This window comes from Pholis gunnellus (genome assembly GCF_910591455.1).
Source record: "Pholis gunnellus genome assembly, chromosome: 2".
Taxonomy (NCBI): Eukaryota; Metazoa; Chordata; class Actinopteri; order Perciformes; family Pholidae; genus Pholis; species Pholis gunnellus.
The window spans coordinates 15435050-15452778 of record NC_136536.1 but is presented as its reverse complement, the minus strand read 5'-3'; the positions used below and the strand labels follow the sequence as shown (position 1 = coordinate 15452778).

Below are 17729 nucleotides of genomic sequence, written 5' to 3'. Positions count from 1 at the left end.
ATTCTACTTTTTTTTGTTGTCCTTGTTTTTTATTTTCTAAATATATATTTATTTTTTCCTGTTTATTTGTAAATTCTGTGCATGCAAGTTGATAATTCCTTGTATGCGTACACATACATGGCCAATGAAGCTGATTCTGATTCTTGGGCGCCATTCGCTTTAATTTAGGCAGTATTGAATATAATCTTTTGCAATTACGTTTTTTCACAGTGTGCAAAAAATCTGAAGGCTTCCAGACTGATGAAGGGTTAATCGTTTTCCCGGATAAGATGCAGTTTACCCTTAATTATGCACAATGTATCATCTTGCCGAAATAAATTGGGACAGTTGCCAAGTTTAATCCATTAGTTTATAACAGTTACAGTAGAAGACTGACTAAGCTTATGCATTTGGGAAGCCACATTACAAAAACTGAATTGGAATAAATATAGGTGTAAGCATACCATCAAAGTTATAACTTGCATGCAATTCATGTACTGTATGTACTATTTTTTGCTGTTTGATGGAGAGATTTTATTGATAATGGTGTTAATTGTATTCATTTGTTGCTGCATGTTTATTCTCTTTACATAAAGTATTAGAGAAATTCATTTTTATACTTTGTATAATCTGACATTTTGTAGTTACGCGTGAGGTAACGTCTATCTTTTCATAAGGTCAATAAACAAAATTAAAAGAAAAACTTTGGCCGAAAAGGACCGAACAAAACCCCTACGGCATCAATCTTTGGAAAAAACAGTGACGAGTTGTGAAATAATGTGCATCATCATTTATTTCAGTTCAAAATCCTAGCTTCCAAAACAGGTATGTGGTTTAAGGAAATCATTTCCTGTACAGTTAAGGTCAGCAAGGTAACGTTAAGTACAGTGCCATTTGAAAGAGACCGCCTTGTCGTGAGATGTCAGTGTTTCTGAAGAGCTGACTTTTAATGGTGCGCTCCTATGATGGTGTTTCTGGAGGTCATGCTACATTCTCTCATGTTCCTTCCATTTCGCCTAAAAGAGGGTTATTTGTCCATCAGGCGCTTAGGAGGTTCTTGACTTGAGGCCATGCACACGCAAGAAGTAAATTCCATCTATTGAAGTCAGCAGGGAAAATGAGACTAGAAAGGAACAACTGAACATACTGTATTTTGGTAATCCACTGCTTATCTTCCTACTGTACTCAAAAGCTGACATTTAGGATTAGTTAACGTTAGGCTACATCCTTAATGGATATTTCCTGGTCCGAACTTCGTCTACAAGCACAAACTGTGCAACGGTTAGCTGTGGGAAATCAGCAGACATTATGTGGACTCAAGTTCACCATTGTCACAGTCTTAATAATGAAAACTCGGGGCTAGCAATTTTTATCAGAACCCATCCCACACTCTCCCAAATGTATTGCCCTCCCTTCTCCCTAAAATCATAATCGTTTAATGAAGCCAACATACAGAGTATTACGAAACAAAATGAGAACCGTAAAAGGAAAATGATCGATGAAGTGAATCTATGCATCTCGCTGGTAAACCCGTTGGTGGTGGAAACGTATTTTTGCAGCACTATATTGCATTAACTAACCCTTGTTAAATATATGTATATATTTTGTTAGATATATACACAAACTCATGAGAAAAAAAAAACTTAAAAGTCTTAACTTTATTATATTTTGTTTTTAGAACCATAATGGTTGGAGACAAAAAGGGTAAATGCAAATAAAAATCAAATCAGAACTTTTTTTTTTTTCATTCAAATGTTTCTTGGTAGTAGGGACACTGAAGTCAGGCGATTTGGACAGCTCTCTTAATGATGGTTAGCAGGCCAGACGTTGGTGACATGTGGTCCTCATACAGGCCGTCCGCCCTGTTTCTCTCTCATCCAGGTGTGGATCCTCTCCTTCAGCTCAGGGACTGTAGAATCAACAACAGATTGTGAGCATCAAACAAACTGACATTTGCAATCCAACAGGCAGTACTTTAATTTGACATTTTGGTGTCCTCTAATCACTTGCCTGGAATATAAAACTAGATAGTTGCTTTGATGTTCGTATTGGGAAAGACTTTTGCGCTCGCCTACCTTGAACAGAACTTTACATGTAATTACTGGTGAAATGGCATCGTGGTTGGGTTACCTGACTCCAGCATGCTCTCTGTGAGTGGCTGTCTGTTGAAGGGATCAGTGGGGGAGTTAAGCAGGTGGCGCAGGATGATGGATCGATCCATGATGTTGCCCGAAGGTAGTATCACGGGGTCAGTCATCAGTGTGTCCATCAGAGGGTCTGTTATAATAAAGCCATATGTACATTTTAGACACAGTAGGAGAACTTAACACCGTCGAAACAAAAAGCACAAGCGTCAAATGACAATCCTAAAAGTGAGATTGTGATCAGTATTGAAACATCTTTATTGTCAGCATTCCCTGTTATCCTTTTTTTTTCTCCTAATAGAGCTGAAACAAATATCCCAGGCTTCAGTGGTCTTTAAATTAAGAATGAAGAAGCACTACTAAAAACAAAGTAAACTTAACAGAACCCCCCCCCCCCCCCCCCCCACCACAAACAGACTTAAATATTACCAGCATGTAAGGCATGGCTCCATACTTATGTGACATGTCAAAACCCAGCTGCTGAAACAATTATGCGTTTTATATGACAGCAAAATTGGCAACCACTAAAGAAAGTATCCCAATAAATACTAAAGTGTGCCCTATATTGAAATGTCACAGGGTTGTTACAGGAGGACTTGTGCGTTTCAAAAATAAAACCGGGCGTGGGAGATTTTAACCACAGAGAAAGACGATACTCGAGCCTCCTGTGCGGCACACTCCAGTCGACCGTGGTGGGTAGGCTGGCATATCTGGGAATCAAAGGAGGTATGTGGGCCACGTTCTCTTACTAGATTATATTAAGTCTGTGGTTATAGGATAGCCTTGCTCTAAGCTGTCAATATGACCTGTATGAGCTGCAAAAGCCGCTGCAAATGTGTGGAATTCAACAGCGATAGAGGCCGTTAAAGATCCTGTCCGTCTGCACCGACTGACCTGAGGTCACACCAGATTTCTAAGCCAGTGACTTTTCCTTCTTTAGGACAAAGATTCAGTGACTTTTGTGTTTTAGGTAATAACAACAACAAAAAAAAACATTTGTATTTAAAGTGTAAGAATTACCTTAATTGCCTCTACTGGGAACACAAAGCTAAAAGTTGCAGGTATGCTGCTTAAACACACACACACACACACACACACACACACCTTTGAACTCGTCAGGTGCGTCACTGTAGTCCATTTCAGATTGGGAGTTCTTGGCGACTATTTCCTCCACCTTGTCCGATAGCAGCTTGAATTTTTCAATGGCAATAGAGGACTTAATACCAGCCTTCCTCATCTTTGAGATCACCTCTTCAAAGAGCTCGCGGCTGTACGACCGCTGCACACAGACCAAAATGAGAGAAAATATATTAGGGAGCTGCAAGGGAAGAGCATCTTTGAGGTGATGAGACAATTCAGTACCTTAACTGTCATTTTATCATCAATTGCCTACAGTCAAAATGCACACAGTAACTCATACACATGTTACAGTGGCTGCTTGAAATGTCACACATTAAAATGAACTAATCTACAGCATTTGGTCCCTAATTGCTTCCTGCTTGCATTATCTGGGAAAAAGTGGATATTCATGAAAACTGGATGAAACACAGTACTACATTCAACAAATACGACCATGCTTGTGATCGACCACAATTTCCTATAGCCTTTTCTCATGGCCATTATTCATCCTAAAAACCCCCACTTGTGTAATTCTTACAAAGTAAAGTGTAATCTTTGAGTGAAAATACAAACCTGGTCATCTGCAATCGCTTTAGCAAAGCGGGCACAGTCTAGCTGCAGGTAGATGTCGGTCAGCTGGTCTAAGAGCTTCTTGGGCTCAAAGCCATACTTCTCGGGGTTCTCCACCTTCAAGTCCCGACACTTAGGCCCACAGAGCTGCTGGAGGTTAAAGTTTAGCATGGCAGCTAAACGAGGCCCCAGCTCCTGTAGGAAAAAGAAGGCATTGTTTAGAATAGCTTGTTGGGCTCACAGTGCCCAGTTCAGGCTGATTATGTTGCCCGTACGTTCATTTTATTGTATTATTGAGAACACATTTCAATTCATAGAGCCGAGAACATATCAAGTTAAAGTGAGATCCTTTTTCTAAATGTCCAGTGGAAGCAGCGGCACTCACAGGCCTGAGGAAAGGCTTCTGGACCTGCTTGGTGAGGATGTGGAACATTTCAACCGTCTCTGTGGCCAGGGCCAGATAGGAGCGGGACACACGCTCATCCTGAGTCAGCTGGGACTGGCGACTCTGCTGCTGCTCCTGAAAATTTGCAAGTAAACACAAAACAATATTATTCTGCAACAGTTACTTTCACAGCTCTGCAGAAATAGGAGTGAGGTGATACTATGTCGCAGCTCACACAATAACCACTTTGCTATCATTTTGTCTTTGCCGCTTCAATTTAACACTGTTAAACTCTCTACTGTTTATGACTTAAATTCTGTGTTTCATTGCTCAATGATAACTGCTGTCCGAATGCATGTTACACATGGTAAATAAATACAAGAGCCTATTAGGCTGAGCACTGACCCGGGGCAGCTGGTCCCACTGCTCCTTGTTCTTCATCTCTTCTTGAACTTCGTGGATTCGCTTCAGAGACTCAAGGCTCTCGTCTAACAAGAAGGTGGTGTCATTAATCAGCATGTTGATGTAGCGCACAAACTGCTTGCCAGAGCTAGAGGGGAGTAAGCATGAAAGAAGATGGAAAAGTAGGTCAGATTAGAATTGATCCAAGTCAAACAGACACTGATTCAAACCTTAATTGTGTCATTTCTTTTTATATGACAAAGTGTCAAAAGCAATCTCACTTGAACTCCTCCATGAAGGTGCCATGGTGGGCAAGGTTCTGCCAGAGGCTCTTGAAGATGGTGCTGATATGGTACCGTATAGTGAATTTATCATAGAACTCGCTGGTGGCGCCGGTGTGCTCGACATCTGACCAGAGGAGACAGTTTATTTTAGTTAAAAGGGGAAAGGATCCATACTTTGCACTCAAGAATCTCCACTTATCCCATCCACCACTACAGCAGCAGCTCTGAAATACAGAACTCATATAACTCACCAGTGTAGAACTTCATGAGGGCGGGGACCAGCTGTTTGACAGACAACGGGTGGTTCTCCATCATTTCAGAGAATCGCTGAGTACGAGGCTGTACAGCGGGGTTGGTGACAAACAGCACCTCCACCAACTTGGCGATAAGGTAAGGGTTCCTGATGTAGTTCTGGCTGCAGATGAACACCACCAGGAAGGTGACTATGTCCTGGACACACGGCTCGTATAAAACCTGGGGAGAATACCTTGAAGAAGGGAGGAGGAGGAGGAAAGGATGAAACAAAACAGCTTCTACTCAACTCTTGGCTTTAGTTTCATGTGTTGTATTGATAAATGTATTACTTTGTGTCTTTTCTTTGACATTTATTATTTATAATCTTTCTCATATTATATTGTCCTTTCCTTCAAACAGACACGGTGCAGCGTGAACATTGTAATACTTGAACATTGTAATACTCTCCTCCACAAGATGGGATTTGTTAAAACATGGTTGAACAATGAGACAAGTGCACAAGACTGAACCATAAACTTACTGCACGACAAAAAGCAGAAACTCTGCCACATCTTCAATGTAGAACTCAGGCAGAGCAGCAAAGCTTTTGGGAATCTCAGGGTGCAGTGGCAGGTTAATGCTGTGGAAGGAATGAAGACACAAACATGGTACTTGCATCTTGATTCATAGTACACTCTGAAGGGAAACTAAAAGATCCTTTGTGTGACGCCGCATCGGTTCCTTTTACATCAATAAGACAACAAACACTCACTTGGGATAGGCAGGGTCCACCATGCGAAGAATGAGCTGGATGACTGTGCTGTAGAACTGCAGACATCGGCGGAGCAGGTTCTCATCCAGAAGGCCCACGTCAGCACAAGCTTTGGCTCGCACCAGTTTCTGACACGACAAAGTCACAGACAATAAGGGTCACGTCTCCCTAAATATGCTCCGTCGTAGAAACTTGCATGTTTCAGCATTCGAGGATAGCCCTCTAATGTTGAATGCAGTAAATCAAGAGTATTTGTCGGTCAGTGATGTTGAACTAACCTTGAGCTGGGTTTTGCATCGCTTGAGCATCTCTCTGTGTCGACTAGCCAGGGGAGAATCTTTCCATTGGCTTTCACTGTTCTTCAGCTCCTCTACAGTCCTAACAAGGGGAATTAACAACATTAAAACAATCATGCTATGAATAAATGCTTGTATGCGTGTTATTTTACAGTGATAAATAAAAACCTGTTCAGTTCCCGGATGGCTCGCAACCTGCGGATGTAACGTCTGCAGCCGGGCAGGATGGATAAATGGTGGGCGTGCAGCGTCAAGAAGAAACATTCGGTGGGGAACTTGGGTTCTGAGAACTTGTTGGGGTCTTCATCTGTCCATGAAAAGAAGAAAATTTAAATCACCACCATCAGCCAGAACCAGTCTGCCAGTATCATTACTGTTGAATATCATCTTTACTGCCCACCCAAAAAAAACCAATAAGTTAATGCTTCTTGCCACATATGTCCAAGATTTTTTATGTATTATTTCAACTGTAATGTACGACATGAATTGTATACAGACCGGCATGTGTAGCTGCTATTATTTTGTAAATGACTCCAAATAAAGAAGGCAGAAGGAATGTGGAGACAGTAACACAAGGATGACTCATCTGAAATTAATTTGATTTAAAAAAGAAAAGAAAAGGAAATCACAGATCTGGCATTTTGATGAATCACTCTGAAAACTGGTAGAACGCTACGTGTAATGAACAGATTTCTCAAAATGACAGCAGTATATAAACGATGGAGTCGACTTGCAGCAATTCAAAGCAACATGAAATACCAATAACGTACTTCGAACTACAAGTACACAACATTTTTGTAAAAACTAAAAACAGTCCTCACCCTCATAAATCTCTACGATTGTATTTAGGTCAACTTACGCAGTGCGGTCAGCCAGCTCTTCAGCTCCTCCATGGTGGCTTTCAGACGCGTCTCCTCTGGGCTGACAACGAGGCGACACCGTGGGTGGAAAATGTAGTACGGGTCCACCGTCTCCAGCTTGATCTTCATGCTCAGCTGTTGCAGCACCCATAAGAAGTTGAGCATGAAGCCGTCTGTCGACACCAGCTTGTCATCGGTCTAACGGGGAGAAAAGAGGGTGAATTCAGAACAAAGGATGTTCAAAAGAACACTTCAGATCTTCCCTATGGGTGCACCAGTTTGGTAACTCATAATGACATTTATTTAAATAGATCTGTTGAATTAATGACTTTTGTAACAAACCTGCATCTGCGCTTTCTTCACATTGTAGTTGACCAGAGCTGCCATGTAATTAAGAGCTGACTCGCGCGTTTCTCCATTTAGCAGGATGTTATGGAGAACTTTGAACAGGTCACCCTAAAAAAAGATGACAAATAACTTCAATACATTGTTCTAAATACAAAAGGACAGCTATTTAATAAATATGTTATGAAGCAGAGACTCACCCGAGCTGACTCCAGGTAGTGCTGCAAGGATTGGCTGACGACTCGCGTGTTCTCCATGGTGATGGCCGGGCCAGAGAAATACTTGTCTCCCACTTTTGTCTGAAGAAAAAGAAAAGCATTACGATTACTTTAGGTCAACGCGACACTTTTCAGCATTGGCTACAATCTAATGCTAGATTGCTAATGCTAGGTTCATTGATTATTTAACCGACTAGGTAACTCACATCATCCTCAGCAAACACAGAAAGGCTGAAGAAAGCTCCCACGTAGGAAAGTCTCTGGATCTCTCGGCCACAACCCGGGCTCAGAGGTTTGGGACACCACAAAGGCAGCGACGTTACCTGCACAGACCGCCATGACAGACATTACATTGGAGCAAATACGTTTTTTGTTTTGAACATTTAACATATTTCATTATCTACTGGTGCTAGTAACCATCCCATCACTCGAGGTTTGAATTCCAGTGAAAGCCAGTATGTGTATGTATGTAACCAGCTCAGTTAGTTTAAGTCAAATAAAGAATTAACATCTTAATGTCACTTAAAGGCACGCTGTAGTTATATTAATAAAAAAATAACAGAACACAGTTAATAAGCGACTAATATAAACTCAAAGAACTTTTTGCCCTTTTTCTGTGAAGCATAAAGAAGACCTGGCGTCATGAATAAAATAAGCAGAGCACATTCTTTTGTGCTGATGTCAACTGGCCATGCTGGTGTGCTGAAGGTATAAACAGACAATCGAGACAATAGCCAGACTTGCACGTACTTGACTTATAGCCTAAAATGAACAGCCTAAATAATATGAGCCATGAGGACAAAACAATGAACACTTCAGTGCCATAATGTAGCTTTGGTCATCCAAAGGTATACTCACCAAACTGCACACTGGGTGAGTCTTTCCATACTTGATTTCACAAAGCTCAGCTAATGCCTGTAAAAACAAAACAAAACACAACTAAAGAAATGCTTGAATCCTGTTTGGTTTACAGGTAAACTGGGTTACACGGTGTAACAAAGTGTGAGATTAGTTGATTATTCAATATATAATCTACTCGGTGCATTTGTAAGAAGCTAATTAAACCAACAGCACGCATCCTGCTAAATAATTTGACACACGCCAGCTGTTGAAAATGAACTACTTGAATGCACCAAATTCACAGAAAGGCCAAATCAGATTCTATTGCTTTGTGTATGCTTGGATGGATGGTGAGATAAAATTAGATTAGATTGTCAAAGTAGGAAAGAAAATCATCATCCTATCCATCCAAGAGGAGAAGCAGCACAATGGCAACACCATTATACTGAATAATCAAGCATGTCTGCACACAGATGCGTATGCTGTACATCTAGAGCCTTTTCTACTGAGCAGACAGGTTGTCCGACTGCATGGACCTCATTAATCCCGGTTATGCTGCAAATCCCCTGCAATTTGAACTACATTAAGCCTCAACTCCTGCTTGGTACTGCAGCACGAGTCAGGCCAGGACAACACCTGCTCACCATAAGGGGGAATTTAAAGTTGTCACTGTCAAAGGAACATTCTTTCACTGCAAGAGCCAGCCCATGGAGGATGGGGATGAAGATCTGAAAAACAACAGAGCAAACATGTCATTCATCACATCAGAGTATCACTCTAACGACATTCTGTATGAACGGCTACCTCAAAGGTTCATTCTTACCCATTAGGACAGAATTCATTTTTAAATAAAAGTGTAAGAGTCAGTACAATGTAGTTCCATCTGCCCATAGAAGTATTTATGCGTTTGTCTTCCAGCACCACTGTATGCTGGGATAGGTTTCGGCCTAAGTGACCCTAAATAAGTATTAACATGCATCTATATGGATGGGTGTGTTTCCCACCTGACTGAACACCCCTTCCTCCTGGTGGGTGATGCGCACCAGCTCCTGAATAAAGCCATATGGAAGGTTTCGACACAGCAGATAAGGTACCAGCAAAGACTGATGGAGAGGGCTCCTGCACGAAGGAAACAGAGAAGCATTGTGCTGAAATTAAATAAATAACGTTTCTCGAGTCAAGGTTGAAAGAGTAGTTGCTATGGAGACTCGGGCTAAAACGAGAGGGAACAGAAGATGTACAAATGTATTAAAAGAAAATAACCCGAAGATTGTCACAGCGTGTGTGGCGGGGCGTTCTTACCGTGGCTGGGTCAGGGTGCCTTGCAGGACCAGGGCAATATGAGAAATACACTGAGAGCGAATGTTGCTGAGAAGCTGGCTGACATTTGGTTGGCTACACACCTGAGAGAGAAACAGAGAAAAGATGGGAGAAGACAATTAGAGGTGTGATAAGAATGTATGCTGCTGATTTCGCAGACGACTCTCTCCAGACTTGATTCACAGTTTTCTCTCATGAGCGAAACGGCCGCTTGTCTCCAGACCATCTGGCCTGCAGCTAGTCTGAGGTACAGACTGTTCCTCTGTCCTCAGGACATTTTGTAACCAATTTAGACGCGGTGAATTATTAGGCCGGGGCAATAATTAAATATGAAAAGTTAAATTTAGAAGTCTGCTTATGGGAATACCGTAGTGTAGTAAAATCAAAGTATTACTCGATATTTCTGTGCATGAATTTAAACATAGTAAGTGCAAAGCTGACTTTTTTTTTTCTCCTCTAAAATTCCACTTTTCATGTTTCAAAGTTCTTGATTAAAAAAAAAAAAAAATGTATTCACACAAAAATAGTCTTTATCGTGTTCTTATTTCATAAAGACAATTTATATATTGAATTACCAGAAAACATGCTATTTTGTGATATACATCGTTAGCAAGAGATGAAATAAAGTAAAGGGCATAGAAAGGAACACAATACTTTTAGCGTAAACATTTCTTCGGTCGTGCAGGCAGATACTGACCTTGGGAGCTTTCCTCTCCTCCATGCCAACACTGTCAAAACGCTCAATGAGGTAGTTCAGCATCTCTGTCTCTTTGCAGGTCTCAATGGTGAAGCGGTCGCTGGCTGAATTGCAGGACATTCCCCCTCCAGATGCACCAAGACTATAAATTAAAAAAAATAAGTAAACAAGGACACAGGGGGGCTCATTAAATAACAGAAAAACAGCACAGCACAGAGAGGTACGCGATTAGCATCAAACATAATCATGTATGTATGGTTAACAAACTCAAGCCCACTCTCAAGGGTCCTGAAAGAAACAAACCATAAAGCATTAGTGACAGCATTGCAGCATCTCAGTAATGGGCTCTTGAAAGAGAAAGTGATGATGTTGAACAATAAAAGGCTGTTTGCAGGAAGTCTTTGAAGCTGATATTAGGATTCAGCTTGCCACATTTAACCGACACATGTAGTGACAAGCGTTGAAATTGCTGTTAGTGGTCTCCTGTATGCAAGCTGCTTCAAAGCACAACAACCCGTAGGAGGGTGGTGAAATTAACTTTGTTATCCGTCCATTGAACGAAGGCAAAGCAGGGGTGTCACCTCTGCCACGGGTTACAATTGTTCTCGAAACTATAAGTGACATCAACACATTATATTGTCGAATAGCAATGCAACTTTGTTCATGGCAGTTTCTCCTGAATAAAGATGCGATGCAAGTTGAACCAAACCTACATTCAGCAACTACGCAGCAAAAACAAACGTCCACAGAGCAGGGAATCAAGACTGCCCTAATGATACTGCCCATGCATTTAATGTATGACACACCGTTCAAGTCTACCATCGGCAGAACAGTCTCATCTGTACTAAGATGGTTAAATATTAAAAAAATGTCCCTTCCAGTTTACATGCTCTTTCAAGGTTGAGGATCATTTCTCTGGGATGCGCAATATTGTCTTGTACATAAAAGTACACTGCATGTAATCATATTCATTAACATTAAAAATGGAAGTCAACCAACTTAACCCCAAAAATAGGGACCACTTTTCCAGAAAAATGTCTTAAGAAATACAGGATTTTGAAGGTTCAGGGTTTAGTTACTCTTACAGACCTAAAGCCCAATGAAAGTGTATATTATACAGAGTTTCTGCAGCTCTGTAGAAACAGAGTCTAAAACTTACCACCACTTTATACATAAAAAATTATAGTTACAGGACCGTATGTCCAAAACAGTTACCACACTCTTTAAAGACGGCTACGCCTACAACCCCTCTACCCTGGTGTGTTTGTGCGCCGTTAGTGGAAAGCCTCGCGGGCCCACTGGAACATGCAGTGGACACATAAATGAGCAAGCAAACACAAACGCACACACCGTGCAGCGGTGTACCTGGACCCAAACTGAACCCGTGCAAAATCCTCCTCCTCCCCCTCAGAATCTTCATCACTGCTGTCCTGAGACACGTCAGAGAGGGCAAAGAACAGGACCGACAAGGGGCTAACGTGACGAGGAAAGGACACAAGGGGAAAGGTTGGAAGAACAGAGGATGTTGTGCAAGCATGAGGAGACAGAGGGGAAGTGAAAAAAAAACATGAAGACAAATGTAGAATGGTAACAGGTCCCAAGAAAAGAGGACAAGGAAGAGGGGAGCACTAAGAAAAGGATGCTGGAGGGTTGCATGCTTGCTTGAAGACTATTTCTTGTGCTGCTTTTTAAATATTCATTAATGCCATTTTGTCTGCGGCTTTTATACACTGTCAGAACATTCTTTCAACCAATAACTGAACTGACTGTCGTGATCACTCATACAACTTGTCTTGAGCAAGACAATGCAAAGAGGCGTAAGCCACATCTTATTTTCTCCAGAATTCCATAGCCAGGTAGGACCTATAAAACATGTTTGTTAAACTATATCCAATATTAGTCATTTGCAAAATGGGTTAGACCTTTTAAATTAATACGTTAGCAACAAGCAATGCTAAAAACAATGTCTGTTAATTGTCTAAACAATCTATGTATAGCATTTTTTGCTAAATCTGAAGTAATGCATTTGAAAATGCATAGAAATTATTTTGAGATTGAAATGTTTAATTATGTATTTTGCTAATTCCCCCAATCTTAAACGCCATTTGTAAACGACTATACTGTATATACACTGCACCTTTTTTATAATGCTGTTGCAACTCTTTTTTTAAACTCAGGAAACACTAAAATATCAGGTTATTCATTCACTTTTAGACTAGCAACCTAAATACTAGCCAGTTGAGATCATTGTTTGTTTGTGTAGATGAGAACTGACTGCATGAAGCATAAGAAGCAATGTACACAACAAAGGCTATCTGTTCACACCCAAACCTCAAATCTGGAGGTTCACAAAAAACATTATGGTTTTAGTAAGTTTGCTCGCTCTACACACTGACATGCAAATGGAAGATGAGATACCTAGACGGTGGGATCCTGGAAGCAAAGGCAGCCTGTCGGGTATTCGATCTGGGAGAAGGGGGCACCGTGGAGAGGGGTGTGGAGGAGGGTTGGTTGCGAACCCTAGGTAAGCTCAAGGTGAGGGAATGGGGGCTGGGAGGTGGCACAGGAACTGGGGTGTTAGGAGGAACAGAGGGCCCTGCGGGGCTAGGAGAGGGTCCAGGGAAAGTAAATCCTCTTTGACCAGGACTAGATGGGGAAGGAGCCCCCCAAGGAGAGGTGACAGAGTAAGGCCGATAGCGTTGCGAGATGGGCATGGGGGCAGATGGAGGGTTGAGTGTGTGTCGTGGAGTCGCGGCAGCGGGTGGGCTCGGGGGCACAATGAATTGCGGGGTAGAGGTTGTGGAGGGTACAGTGGGTGAAGTAGGGGTGGGGAGAGATGGGGAGGTCCTCTTGGCTGCATCCAAAGCCATCGAGTGAGGACTACCACACCCATACAGACTGTGGACAACATTGAGACGATGATTGGCAAAACTCATCGAACAACGACGTCTTAGAAATATCAAAAATGATCAAAAAGCTAAATCACTACATCTAGAAGAAGAAAAAAAAAGCAGTTTCCAATCACATGACACCAATTAAATATCAATAAAGTACACCTTTAAGGAGGAGTGTAGTTGACCAATTCAGAGCCTTGATAGGTCTCTGGGAGTTACACTCAAAGCTCATTATACGGAGTCATGGTACTTGCCTGGACAGAGAGCTGGCTCCAAAGGACCCTGCACTGGGGCCCATGGGGCTGCCACCTTGGCTGGAGGGCTGCACCAGCGTCAGACGGTGGTCCGGGGATTTGGCTGCAGCAATTGGCTGAGAGGTGGCGGTCAAGCTGGCGAAAGGGTTGTGGACACGTGACTGTGTGGACATCATTAAGACTTCCATCAGGATCTGGCCGATCAGGTCTTTGAAGTCAGAGTATACTACAGGAGAGGGGGGGGGGGGGGGGGGGGGGGGGGGGATAACAGTCAAGTTATCAAATGCAAAAAGTCCAGTTGTAGACAAAACTTTGCCTTTTCACAGTCAGTCAGCGTATGATGGTGAGATAAAGACGTTATTCAATGACATACCATCTTTAGGGTTCTGGTGGAACTCTGCAGCTATTGAAGGGAGAAAGATGACATCTCTATCCTGCTCCTTCCACGATACGCGGAGGATCTTACAAATGAGCTGCAGAGCCTGTTCTTCTGAGACATCTGAGTTTGCAGAGGGTTCCTGAGGTGCAGAAATCAGAGAATAAATGCCAAATGGACTAGCATTACTCTGATTCCCATAATACTCTTATCTCATGATCACTCTGGTCTATCAAGAGACTGGTATGTATCAACCAACTGCAATAACTGAAAATGAAACTAAGAATAGCATCTATGGAAAGTCCCTAATTACCTTCTGTAAATACCCAAACACTCCTTTTATGTCAACTCATTTAAAGACTCACTTGATCTCAAGATGGGCATGATCAAAGTGAAGTAGGCAAAGTAATTAAGGATAAAAGACCCTCTGTTTTGAGTAGTGTTCACTGCTGCCATTTACCTTTTCAGGCAAGTTCCTCTTCTCCCTGCGATCGCTGTCCTCCACCTCCATGTTCTCTATCCCTGAGTCCACATCCACCTGGGACATGCTGGAATAAAACAGAGGATCATCAAGTCTCTTCATCCCTAAGCAGACAATGCCAACACTCAAAAACTCAGTGGTCCACATGAAGCAGCACATTTATCTCAACTAGAAAACTAAAAACATTTTAGAGACACCTTTCAAGCCTACAGGAGAGGAGTATTTGATCATCAAAACATAGATTTTCGGTGGAGAATCTATTTTCATGGCTAGTACAATATCCCATTAGAAAAACTCTTACCTCTTTTCACAGGAGGCAGTGTCGATGTCCATGCTCTGCGACCGGGACAGACTCTGGGACTGAGTCTCAAGGCTGTTGGAGGGGGAGCTGGAGAGGGAGCTCACACCCTCGCTGCTCTGACTACCATATACCACCCCTGCAAAAACAAAACACCACAACTGAGCACCGTTACAGGTCTTACATTCGTTTGCTTTTCTTTGAAATTCTAGACTGATTGAATCTCTGCCATCGAAGGCCCCACACTTTGGACAGACCTACCAGAGGAGACACGGTTTGCAAAGACAGTTTCATCTTCTAGGTCTCCTCTAAAAAAAATCATTGATCATGCGATGATGCCTCTGATCACGTTTTTAATACACTTTTTATAAGCTTTAAGCAGCCACTTTAAGTTGTATTCTTTGTGTCAAGACTACTGTTTTATTGAAGAACAAATTGTTTAGCCACACTAGGTTAGGATCAGCATGGTGTGCCATACCTTTATAAGCCCTGATTCAAGCAACCAGGTAGAGAGAAAGCTGATTAACACCCAGGATTTTACTGTGGGTGAGGGGCCGGAATTAGCAACTCACTCCTGGTTGCACAACAATCAAATAATAAACAGTTGAGTCAAATAAATACTGTATACAATGGTTGTGTCAAGTACAACATTCATTAAAAAAGGCTTGCGTGATTGCCATGAAGACAATCACAAATTTCACCAATTATAAAAAGTACCACAGGCCCTAGAAGCCATTAATCAGCCCTGTATAGCAACAACACCACATGTATGCATACCTACAAACAATGCCAGGAGATTGTCAGTCTATCCATACATGACTCACTGGTGAATTTTCTAGAGCAATGCATAAAAGCATAATTTGTCACTCTGCAGAGCAAGCCAACACTTTGTGCCGCACAGGGACACTGGGGATCACAACAAGCTGCTGCTGTTTGTGGGAGTACGACGGGTTCTCGCTGTTCAAATATCAAGGTCACAAATACAAAGGTCCCTTTCAGTGTTGAGCTCAGACTCTAACAACCAAGATTGATTTATCTTTCAGGCCTCAGAGACTAATATCAATCCTGGATGAGTAGGATGATAGACTAAAAGATCGCAAAAGAGGTTGAGAACAATAACACTATGCTGACAAACGGAGAAAGCTGACTGGATCCTGACCCGTTGTTAATATTGATCCTAAATCATAAGAATTGAACCTTAAGTATTGCCTGCAATAACCGTAATTTTGACAAACTGCCTGAATACACGTCAAACCTGTAGATCTGACTCAGTTCTTCTTACCGGAGGTGCCCATAGGGGACGTGGCAGGGGTACCACTGTGGACATTGAGCCCCAATGATTGAGAGGAAGCTGGTGGCAGGGGCTGGGGTGCTGCACATGAGGGTCCAGGGAGGGGTCCAGGGGGGGTCTCTCTCTGTGGAGACGTCAATGGTGTGCTGAGAGGGGTGCTGGGCTGTGACGTCTGTCCTCCTGCCAATCGTGCCAGTCGCCTTCTGCGGATCTTGAATAACATACAAGCAAATTTACATATTCACTAAAAAGTACTGTGGATGCTCATAATATGAACTTATTTTGTAACAGGACTGTTGAAATGTGTACATGTTTTAATATCTTTGGCACAATCAGTTCGGATACAATAAGAAACGTACAGCAATACGTTTTTGCATTACCCATCTTTGATAATTAGTCCCAGACAAAAGACACACAATTGATGCAGTGAGCGGTTTTCATTCACAATGTAACCAACCTAAGGGACAAAGTCAGATGTGAGGAGGCTACTAATCGTGCAACTTGGCAGAAGAGCATCACGTTACTGTAGTAAATCAACAGCACGCTGTTGCTAAGTACGGGTCCGAGGTGACAAAGAAGGAACACTTTCTAAAATGATACGTGTTGCCCAAGTGGAGGAGCTCAGTGTCCACATAGTCGGCCCACAGTTGATTGCACAATGGTGGCCCGGTGTGTTTTTTATGCTGAGTCGTCTCGCAGGCTAATTTTTGTCTGTTAGCAAAACAACGTTAGCAACTGACAGCTAGCTCACCGCAGGAAAAATATGACAAATCAATAATACAAAGGTGTAGAAAAAACATATACCACGTGAAAACAATTCAGCGTATTTATATTAATTCACTAGTTTTATATGCAAGTAATATAATCCGTGGGCCAGCTTGTGCACAGCCTCTATAGCATTACGTTAGCTAGTTAGCATTGTGCTCCGGCTAATTTAAATTGCCGTCCGCTACGGGTAACGGTGACAGAAACAAACGAACCACATCCGACCTACAGTTAAATCCCTCCGTTACATTTAATGACTCTTCCCAATAAACAATGTACGGGTCGCGTTGGTTAATGTGACGTTTTGCTGATATTGAACAAGCAATACATATGTGATTTTATCGAGGATACATTTGTTCAGTGTAACAAGGCTAGCCGCTGAGCTAGCTTTAGTAGTAAGTCGGCTAGTGGAAAACCATTTGACATGAGGTCCGAAGAAAAGGAATTTATTCAAATCCAAAATTGTAACGTTAGCAAAACAGAGCTACATCATTTATCATCACTCTTTTTTTAACATTTTCCAGTGTCACCTCACCTCGTCTGCGCTCAACTCCTCCATCGCAGCTAGGTTAGCTAGCCTTTTCACTTTCAACCGCTTTGATGTGTGCCAGCCAGAGCCAGCTAGCTAGCTTGTATTAGAACTAAATATGCATAGTCCAACTCGATCAACAAATAAGTGTCAGTCTTGATTGTCTTCAAGATACAAACTATGACGCCAGTATACAGAGGGCGGCAAGATACAGTTCCTCCAAAAAGTCTCTCGTTCGCTAGTTTTCTACCAAGAATGAAACAAAAAGAAAAGTAGCTAGCTATTATACGTCAAAACACAAGGGCGGCCATTTTGGTTCTACACTGTGTCACGTGACTTAACTACTGGGGGAGGTGTGAAGCTTCACTGTGTCGCA

At 42.1% G+C, this 17729-nt stretch overlaps 1 protein-coding gene across 3 annotated transcripts; it reads right to left on the bottom strand.

Moving 5' to 3' along the window:
• Positions 1-754: 754 nt before the first annotated feature.
• Positions 755-17663, bottom strand: ube4b (ubiquitination factor E4B, UFD2 homolog). Of its 3 annotated transcripts, XM_079169284.1 has the most exons (29): positions 17360-17663; positions 16051-16270; positions 14772-14907; positions 14450-14537; positions 13987-14131; positions 13614-13839; positions 12884-13363; positions 11831-11938; positions 10466-10607; positions 9751-9851; positions 9453-9567; positions 9093-9176; positions 8467-8523; positions 7815-7931; positions 7591-7689; positions 7388-7501; positions 7045-7243; positions 6354-6492; positions 6168-6267; positions 5890-6017; positions 5659-5757; positions 5135-5370; positions 4881-5007; positions 4603-4747; positions 4198-4332; positions 3816-4007; positions 3228-3402; positions 2110-2256; positions 755-1888 (listed from the first exon to the last, which is right to left on the bottom strand). In XM_079169284.1, exons 1-29 carry the CDS (start codon positions 17381-17383, stop codon positions 1824-1826), a joined length of 4143 nt encoding a protein of 1380 aa, XP_079025410.1. In that variant the 5' UTR covers positions 17384-17663; the 3' UTR covers positions 755-1823. The 3 variants fall into 3 exon arrangements, with proteins under 3 accessions (XP_079025410.1, XP_079025411.1, XP_079025412.1); XM_079169285.1 differs by lacking the exon at positions 11831-11938; XM_079169286.1 differs by lacking the exons at positions 11831-11938; positions 12884-13363.
• Positions 17664-17729: the final 66 nt, after the last annotated feature.

What these genes read in the sequence shown, in the direction of transcription:
- ube4b (XM_079169284.1), bottom strand. Translation starts at nt 17,383, where the DNA reads ATGGAGGAGTTGAGCGCAGACGAG. An exon ending in AGGAGAGGAAAGCTCCCAAG is followed by an intron (nt 9,852 to 10,465) that starts GTCAGTATCTGC and finishes TTTCTCTCTCAG; the next exon opens with GTGTGTAGCCAACCAAATGT. An exon ending in GCCATCCGGGAACTGAACAG is followed by an intron (nt 6,268 to 6,353) that starts GTTTTTATTTAT and finishes TCCCCTTGTTAG; the next exon opens with GACTGTAGAGGAGCTGAAGA.